This window comes from Beta vulgaris, chromosome 7, assembly GCF_026745355.1.
Source record: "Beta vulgaris subsp. vulgaris cultivar EL10 chromosome 7, EL10.2, whole genome shotgun sequence".
NCBI lineage: Eukaryota > Viridiplantae > Streptophyta > Magnoliopsida > Caryophyllales > Amaranthaceae > Beta > Beta vulgaris.
Genome location: NC_079208.1, coordinates 644,047 through 653,896, shown reverse-complemented (window position 1 = coordinate 653,896; position 9,850 = coordinate 644,047). Strand labels below are relative to the sequence as shown.

Below are 9,850 nucleotides of genomic sequence, written 5' to 3'. Positions count from 1 at the left end.
GGCGGTCAACAAGAAGTGCATCTTCTTTTGCCACCTCGATAGCCCACCCCCTCAAACTTATCCAACTTTTGGAAGTTCATAGTCATGTCCTTGAGTGATTGAGCCATATCCGAAAAAGAGAGAATTAAACTAATAGATTGTTAGAGGTGTGATCAATGAGAGAACCGGATATCCACTCCAAGGCACGGAAACTACGCTTTCCTATTAGTTTAATTTCGCCCCTCTAGGATCACCGGGTTAACACGAAATAACTAATGAGATACAATGGAGAGAAACAATCCACTTAGATGATCTTCTAAGTGAATCAACAAGAACTTGTGTTTTGTGTTTGTGAAGAACACTCAAGAGAAGATTGCAAGTTTTCTCTAAGCTAAGCAAGAAGTATTTGAGAGAGTATAGAATAGAAAATTCTGATTTTCTTCTAACCCTTCTCTCATAGGAATCCCAAGGTTTATATAGGAAGAATAAACCTTTCATTGACTAGAGTATCTAAACCATAACCCCCATTTTAATCACCCATCAAAGGCCTTTAATCAGCTGATTTAAGGACCTTAAAGGTCATTAAAATGAGGCCATAACATCACAACGGACATAAAACCGTCAAGGCATCTTTTCGCATTCCAAGGCAGAAGACATGCGACTCGCGAAGAAGCTCGCGAGTCGCGAGGCGCTGGTCGCGACCCGCGACGCCTGTCGCGACTCGCGACGGGCCACTGGTCGCGACTCGCGACGGTTGTCGCGACTCGCGGCCAGTCTTCTGTCTCCCTTGATTTATCAATGCGTTTTGCCACTTGATGCACTCTAGCCTTTTGCATACTAGACCTCCTCCTCTTCTAGTACATACCCTTATGAGTTTCAAACCCATTACCCTATAAATGTTCCAACAGTTAGGCGCCTAAAAATTGTAAAGGGGACTAGTCAGATGATTTATAGCTTCATTCAGCCAATGAGTGGAGTGTTTGGTTTCTAATGTACCTTTTATATATATGCTTTCAATGAAAGGTCCATGAGAGAAGAACCATGAACCGATTTGAGAAGCATAACAACTTATGAATAATGTTTGTCGTGTAGGGATTTTAATTATGTGATGAATACAAATGGAAGAGTGGGTTCTTTAGTTTGAAATGTTGAGATTCATTAGAGCATACATGGCAGATTGTAGTGTTACAGATATCAAGTACTCAGATAATTTACCTAGAACAACAAACACTAGTAGAATAATTGTTTATTGTTGCAGTCATTAAGTGGTCTACTGCGGCGGTTTTGGCCATGCAACAATTAAGGGGCAGCAATAGGTAATTAATATATTGCTGCGGTTTTTAACCGCAACAATATTTTAACATATTACTGCGATTTTCTAGCGAAAACCGCAGCAATATATTCATTCTATATTAGAAAAGTTCAGTATATTGCTGCGATTTTTAGGGAAAACCGGAGCAATATACTCTATTTTATAATAAATAATAAGCATATTGCTGCAGTTTTTACCAGAAAATGCAGCAATCGGTGCAGGGTTAGGTAAAAAAGAATTTTTTTTTTGCGCATTTGTCATTAATTCGAGTGAAAATTTCAAGCAATAGATTTGATGCCAGCGAAAATTATTTCAGGCATTGAAAATAATAAGCACGAATAAGTCAAGTTGGAAACATGAAAAGTCTATGTGTGTTGAACAATAGTGGTGAGGAAACAGTCCCTGCATGCCAGCGAGCCGAGTGAAATTTTTTTAAAAAAACAAAACACAAGTACAAAACTAATAAAACAAATCAAAAAAAATAAAGAAAAAAGTGAAAACGACAAAACAGATATTGAAACTAGGGGATTTTGAAACAGATCTTGAACGACAACGTTGGTAAGACTGCAGACGACGATCTTAAAAAGATCTTGAGACCGCGAAGGACGACTGACGACTGTGAATGATGACTACCGCGAACGACTTGGTGAACGACAAAAATAAGTTGTGAAGAAGACGGCGTTGTGAGAGGGTTTGAACAAGATTCTCCGTCGGGCTGTGAAAATTCTCCGCCACAGCCTGCTGTCAGACGGTCGCCGGGCTGTGAAATCATCAAACGATGATGAGAGGATGTGATGGTTAAGACTTAAGAGGTGATTGAGAGGATGAGATGGTTAGAGGAAGAGAGGAAGAGAGAAGCAGAGAATCTGATGAGAGGGAGGCGTGAAGAGGGATGAGAGGGTTAGAGGAGGAGAGAGAGAGAAAGGAGTGAAACCCTAGTTGGGTAAATGATAGAATAACAAGACCCCACTATCTTAATATTAATTTTAAAAGCCTATTGTTGCGGCTTTTGTAGGAACCGCAGCAATAGGTTCAAATAATATTATTTTAATATATTATTGCGATTTTTTCAAGAAACCGCAACAATATATTGGACAAATAGTAAAAAAAATTCAAAAAATTCATGTTGAAACCATATTGCTGCAGTTTTCGGCCGAAACCGCAGCAATATGGTTATTTTATATTTTTCTTTTATTTTTACGTGATATATTGTTGCGTATGGGTAAAACCGCATCAATATCACCGCAGCAATAAGCAATTATTCTACTAGTGAAGCAACAAGGTGATGCAAGGGTTTTCTCAAAGCTTAATAGAATGATGGCTAATTCAAGTTGGCAAGATATTTTCACTTCTACTAAACTGAATTTTCAATATGAGGGGGATTTTGATCACTCCCCTACATTGCTTACTGTGTTTCCTGGTATTGCTAATGGTAGAAAACCATTTAGATATTTTACATTGTGGAAGGGAAGAACACACTTTGATGGAATAATCAGGCAAGCCTGGTTTAGAACCTATTCAAGGTTAAAAAATGTTCATTGTATTACAGAAATTGAAGAAAGTAAAAGGTGCATTGAAAGAGTTGAATAAAGTAGGCTGTTTTAATCTACAAGCAGCAGAGGCGAGAGTTTATAATAATCAAATGATTAAAGCTCGACAACAATTACATCTACATCCTGGTTATGCAAGCTTAGCAACAGCTGAATTAGAAGCAATAGAAGAACACAAAATGAAACATGCAGATTATGTGTCATTTCTAAGTCAGAAGGCAGAAATGGAGTGGCTAAGAGATGGGGATGAGAATACCAGATTGTTTCATCAAAGCCTCAAAGCTAGGAAGCTTCAGAATCACATATTCAATATCAATGATGAATTTGGAGTTTGGCATGGTAAACCTGAATCTGTTTTAGAAGCTTTTTTTGTCATGTTATAAGAGTTTATTAGGTAATAATGTTGCTCACATGCCTCGTGTTATGGCACAGATTGTACAAGTTGGGCCTATGTTAAATGCATATCATCTTGCAATTCTTAATGCTCCATACACAACTGGAGAAATTAGGAAGGCTTTGTTCTCTATTCCAGAGAGCAAAGCTCCTGGCCCGGATGGTTTTGGATCTTTCTTCTGTAAAGATGCATGGGGAATCATATGTGATGATATTGTGAAGGTTGTTTTAGAAACATTGCAAAGTGGGCATGTGCTGAAGGAATTAAACAACACATCTATGTAAAACTAGGTGTCCTAGTAATGCTACTAAATTTAGGTCGATTTCTTGTTGAAATACACTATACAAGTGTATAACAAAGGTTCCATGTGGAAGATTTAGACAAGTCTTACCTAATATAATAGTGGAAGATTAGGGTGGTTTTGTACATGGAAGATTTATAGTACATAATATCATGGTCATTCAAGACATGGTAAAGCAGTATGGTAGGAAGAAAGTGAGCCTAGGTTGTTTGATGAAGATAGATATTGATCAACAGGCCTATGACGTTGTAGATTGGATGTTTTTGCAAGAAATGCTACAACAATTGGGGTTCCAACACCTATGTTTTCACTGTTGATTAATGGCAATATGGAAGGCTATTTCAAGTCTGGAAGGGGATTAAGACAAGGAGACCCTATGTCTCCAGCACAATGTGATCGAACTGATTGTTGAGAAAATGACTGCAAGGACAAGGGTGTGGAGCACTAGAAATTTGTCATATAATGCTAAAACATAGCTTATCAATATTGTATTGCTTAGCTTGCATAGATATTAGGCTCACGTTTTCATTATACCTAGAAGAGTGCTCCAAGATGTGATGAAGATATGTAGAGCATTTTTATGAAGCAGCCAAGCTTATTCACATAATCCTGGAGCAGTGGCTTGAGAGCAATTGTGTTGGAGTAAGACATGTGGGTGGTTAGGTTTCAAAGAGGTGATTAGCTGGAATGTAGCTTGCCTCGGCAAATATGTGCGGGCCATATCCTCTAATTAAACAGGATAATGTATGGATTCGGTGGGTGCATTCAGTATACATAAAAGGTGAAAACTGGTAGACTTAACACTCCTAAAATTAGGGTGAGTTGGTATTGGAAATTTCTATGTAGAGTGAAGGAGAAATCGAAGGAGCATTTCATAGTACACTGCAAACATACTCAATACAAGCAATGTATGAGAGACTAAGAAGGGAAAAGGATCATGTAACATGGGATACAATTATATGGAATATATTCAATGTGCCTAAACACAGATTTATCTTACGGTTTGTTATACAAGAGAAAATGCAGACAACGAAAAAGTTGGCAAAGATTGGTATTAGTAGTACAGATCATTGCTTAATTTGTGATGCTGAACCTGAATCACATATACATCTTTTTTTTCAGCGTAGATATAGTACTGAGTGTTTAAAAGCAATCAAGAGTTGGCTACTGGGTATGAGCAGTGCTTCAACTTCTTTATCAAGTCTCATCAGGTGGCTGAGGAATTCTAGGCATTCGAAGTTCAAGAAACATGTGTTAGCTGCTGGGATAGCTATTGTTATGTATGGAATTTGGCATAGCAGGAATAATAGTTACTGGAAGAAATGTATTCCTAGTATTGATACTAGTGTTAATCAGATGAAGAGTATAGTAATAAGATCAACGAAGTAGAATAAGATTAGTGATGCCTAAGAAAATTAGCAGGAAAGATTACATTTGGTTTAGTTGTCTTTGAATTGGTTTGATTTGTAGCTAAATGGTTGTAATTGGTGGCCTTGCCTATGTTAAGAGTCCAACCTAGTTGATTCGTTAACTAGGCCGGTTTAGGTTGGTGTACACAGTTATTGAGCAATGAAATTTAATTACTTAGTAAAAAGAAAAACTAAAAGATATAAATTTATTACACTATATATACACATATTATTACCAAAATATACACAATAATATTTCACATAGCAACTTTGTTGCCCTACCCGATATGGCAATATCTCATAAGCACTTAGAACTTGATATCTCCAATTTCAGACGTGGACGTCTAGGAGCAGCCACCTTATTTATATACACATCTATGCTGTATGCTGATACATGCATATACAATACACGTTATAGATGTAATGATTTTTGAGTCCAAGTGTTTTATTACTTTGATCAACAGCCGCCTCCGCCACCGCCGCCTCCACCACCACATCCTCCTCCACCGCCGCCTCCACCACCACATCCTCCTCCTCCACCACCACCACCACATCCTCCTCCATCCCCTCCGCTACTCAGTGGCGGAGCCACTACAGGTCACGTGGGGTCACGTGACCCCTCAAATAAAAAAAAAAATTTGTGAAAGAAAAAAATTCAGCGCCACGCCCACAATACAAGCCCACAACGGCTAGCGCTAGAAAGTTTCTCTGTACCTTGTATGCCACTTGCCCACTTTTGCAGACTTAATAATGACATTTGACAGTGGGTCCCAACTCTCACTTAAAACCAGATTTTTATTTAAGCTTAAAAACTTAAAAATCTTTTAATTTATAAAACACATATCAGTTACCACTTTCTCCCTCCTTGATCTTTTACTTTCCCAATACATATTAGACTAGTTACTCCGTATAAATGAGTGAGATGGTTATCACTTTCTCCCTCCTTAAAATCTTTGGTTTATATTAATTGTAATTTTTAATATTTGCGCAAATGTGTGAACTATCAAATTTGTGAATTGTCAGTTGATGCATTTTGTGAGTTTGTTGTTAAGCTTTTTTGTGAATGTGTGAATGTGTGAATTTGTGAGATGTGGCTTCGTATAAATTAGGTAGCATTAATTAATTTATAATTTTCTATGATGATTTAGTTTTTTTATGATGGTAATCTATTGATTGATTTTCATATAGTTTAATAGTTAATTCATATGTGTTAATTTATTTGTATTAAATAATAAATATAGAAAACGATGAGTGACACATCTAGATAAAAAAATCAAAGGCAACGGAAAACAACCCGATGTTCGACAATTTATGTTCAAGAAAATAAATCTCAAGATAATTCATGTTCTTCAACGTTAACGGTAGATAGTGTTACTTCATCATTTTTTTTGTGACCCCGCGATTTTAAAATCCTAGCTCCGCCACTGCCGCTACTGATGATGCCCTCGGCAAATGATCCACCGCGTTTTCTTTTAGGTTCACCATCATCAGCACACGCGAATACAAGCATAGATATTATTGAAATGGACATAATCATCAAACATATCAACACCAACATACCTTCAACACTTGCAATCAACTCAAAACCACCAGCCCCATATGGAATATGTTCACTGTTTAGAGAACTCATCAACAGCCTCATTACTTAACTCGGATGCACGTTGAATGTATTAGTAAGGTGAGGGAATATTATGGAGGACAATTTTGAGTTCAATGGGTATGATGATATGTTAACTTTATCAATTAAAATCACCCCTTTCCTTTTTTTCCTACATGAATTTCAAGCTAGTTTCCTAGGAAATGAAAAGCTAGAGGGTACGGGTATCTGTTTCTGCTTTGGACAAGTCTCGTTAGTCATTAATGATCCTTAGTAAGTGTCGCTATTTCGCCATAGACTAAGAACTAAAGTGACGACTTTAGCTCTTCTGGACTTTGCGACTTATAAGGTAAGAAGTAGCATCACGGCAAGAAATTTCCAAACTCGATCTGTTTCGGAATAAGTTTAACATTTGGAATTGCACAAAAATAAAAGAAAAAATTTCTACTTTTTATAATCAATTTTTTTTAAAAAAAATACCTTTTAAAAATTTTCTTTCAAAAAACTATCTTATATTTTTAACAAATTTATTTCAATATACTACCATTTTAACATATATGAGGTTAAATAACAATAATTAAATCATCAATTAATTGCTTTTCTTTCTTCCCCTCTCGTTTCTTTCCTCATTTCTCGCTACTCCATCGGCAGCAATATCTATGGTAATTTGGTTGAACTTTCTGCCATTGCAAATATTACTAATTGCTTTCAAATTGTTGGAATAAGAGTTTCGCAAAGGCAGAAAAAGATAACTTTCAAGGCTATGCCGTGATAGGAGATCACTGACTTGAAAGCAATTACGGCCCAACAGTGGTGGTTATCGATCGTGGCCGGAATGCTCCCCAAGGTTTACACAACAGCTAAGAATGCCACCACTAGCAAACTGAGCTTTAGAAAATAGCACGAAAACCCAGGAATAGAGAAGAGAAGGAGAAGAGTGTTTGTTTTTGTGTGTTTTTGACTGAACAGAATGGCACTGCTTTTATAGGGAAGAATCAAGCCAAAAAACGGATAGCAATCAAGACAGAAATCAATGGGCGGATAATTAGGGATTGCCATGAATACTGTAACGGTAAAACGTTACAGAATTCCAACAGCCACACACGCGTAGCTCCCGGGTCCAAAACTTTAGTTAAGTTAAGTTTATTCCCCAAGGCCCAAGGCCCCTGGCCCGGTCCGGGCGGCGCGCGTGTGTGATAGCAAGCCCAAACCAAACATATCATCCAACCACAAAAGTATCTCTAGTCACAACTCAATAGATGGAAGGAGGGAGGAAATATATAAACATGAAGAAATTCCCTCCCACAAGCAATGTGGGACAAACAAGAAAATGAGCCAAGGCTTTTCCAAGCCTTAACTCCAACCATTTTTGAAGTCATTTTCCTTCTATTTATTTAATACTTCAAGGCACAAATTAAATAGAAAAGTAAAGAGAAAAGTCTCACCAATTTGCAATCATGTATTGAATACAATCTCTTTTCTCTCTCTCAACAACAAAGAAAAGTCTCCTTGGCTATCAAAGTAGATAGTGTTGAAGCTTACTGATTGTCCAACGTTTATAAGACTCAAATCACTCAATCTTGCTTCAAAAAATATTTTGTTCCTACTATTCTATACTTCGCGGGTATTTATCAATCTTTTTGCTATCCTTTTATGGAAGTATTCTATACTACATACGGACTTTTTAACTTTTCCTTTCATATACTTCCTCCGTTTTTTTTACATGTTACACTTTCTATTTTAGAAAGTTTCAAATCAGATGTTACACTTTTATTTTGGGTACTAACCTCTTTCTATCTCTTTCCTATCACATGTTCACATGGGACTCATTTGTTTTCTTTCTCTCTATCTCTCTCCTATCCAAAAATTACCTAGGAGTCCGTGATTTGAAAAGTGTAACATGTAAAAAAAACGGAGGAAATACCTATTTTTTCACATAGTACTATTCTTTTATCTTTCTCACTTAACACTATTTTTTTGATAAGTTGGGGGTTTTATTATTATACTCCCTTCGTTTCATTTTAATGGTTACACTTTGATATTTTACACTATTCATAAATTTCACTTTGACCATCATTTGTGATTTATTCGCAGATGAAAATATAGTCATGTGGGATCTTGTTAGATTCATCATAACATGTATTTTATTAATATGTACTTTTTATAATTTTTATAAATACAAAACTAAAAATTTATGTCCTCAAAAGTTTTGCATTGACATGCATGAAAAGTGTAAGTGTGTAGATTAAAATGAAACAGATGGAGTAAATAATTAACTAACCATGTTGGTATTACAATTATCCTCCAAGCGGAGTTCACAGCAGCAGTAGACTAGAGAGAGCATACATGACTCATGAAGTTTCCGAAATTACATCCAAGCTATGAATTCGTCCAGTCTTTGTAAACCATGTTTTGCGAGTGCATCCGCCACTATGTTTGATTCCCTACCCTTGTGAATTATATGGATACCATTGCCCAAAACGAACAATTACGAATGAAATTGATGATGATAGAGAGATTCCATGGCCCCTTACATTAATTCATGCACCATTTCATCGCATCAGCGGAGTTCGGTTCCACTATGAGGCCATGACAACGAAGATGGCCTTGAGCTTAGAAGATTTTAATAGCTTTGTGAATTACGAGCACTTCGGCGTGCTTAATTTCCATGCAAGGAATAGGGCTTGAAAATATGCATAAGAACTTCCCCTCATGATCCCGAATTACACCACCTATTGATGATTTCAATTGCAAGGGGCAAAGAGAAGCATCCACATTCCATTTTAGCAAGGGAGTAGACGGAGGAGACCATATCACCGGGAGCTTTCGAGACTTGACAAGAGGACAACCATTTGAGAGGGGATAGAAGCTGAGACATTGCGGGTTACGCAAGACCTCACTCTCGTTGTATGGAAATAAGTCTCCCCACCCTTATATCCACCAACATAACCGAAGGAGAATGAGCTCTTGGAGTTGGCTCACAGTGCAAGCATTGTTTTCAAAGCACCGTTAATTCCTCTCCCTTTATAAAGTCCACAATATAATGACAAAAACAGCAACCCAAATTAAACTTTTTTGAAAAAAGCACTGCATTTAGGATGCTTCTTGCAATAGGCGAAGGCTTCACAGATAGATGGGGAAGGGATCCATTATATATAGGTGCCAAAGATTGATCCACCAACTCCATATTGGCCATGATATAGAACAATGAAGGAATAGATGGTCTCTATCTTCCGGGGCTGAGCCACATAAAACACATAATATATCCTCTAGGGAAATTATACCAAGACGAGCAAGTTTTGCCTTGG

The 9,850-nt window shown here is 37.1% G+C and overlaps 2 protein-coding genes across 2 annotated transcripts; both read left to right on the top strand.

Annotated features, from left to right (window-relative positions):
- The first annotated feature begins 2,822 nt into the window (after nt 1-2,822).
- LOC125491786 (uncharacterized) lies at nt 2,823-3,519 on the top strand. The gene is made up of 2 exons (XM_048633871.1): nt 2,823-3,180; nt 3,236-3,519. Exons 1-2 carry the CDS (start codon nt 2,823-2,825, stop codon nt 3,517-3,519), a joined length of 642 nt encoding a protein of 213 aa, XP_048489828.1.
- Nucleotides 3,520-4,442: 923 nt separating this feature from the next.
- Nucleotides 4,443-4,925, top strand: LOC125491787 (uncharacterized). The gene has a single exon (XM_048633872.1). It carries the CDS (start codon nt 4,443-4,445, stop codon nt 4,923-4,925), a length of 483 nt encoding a protein of 160 aa, XP_048489829.1.
- The last annotated feature ends 4,925 nt before the right edge of the window (nt 4,926-9,850 follow it).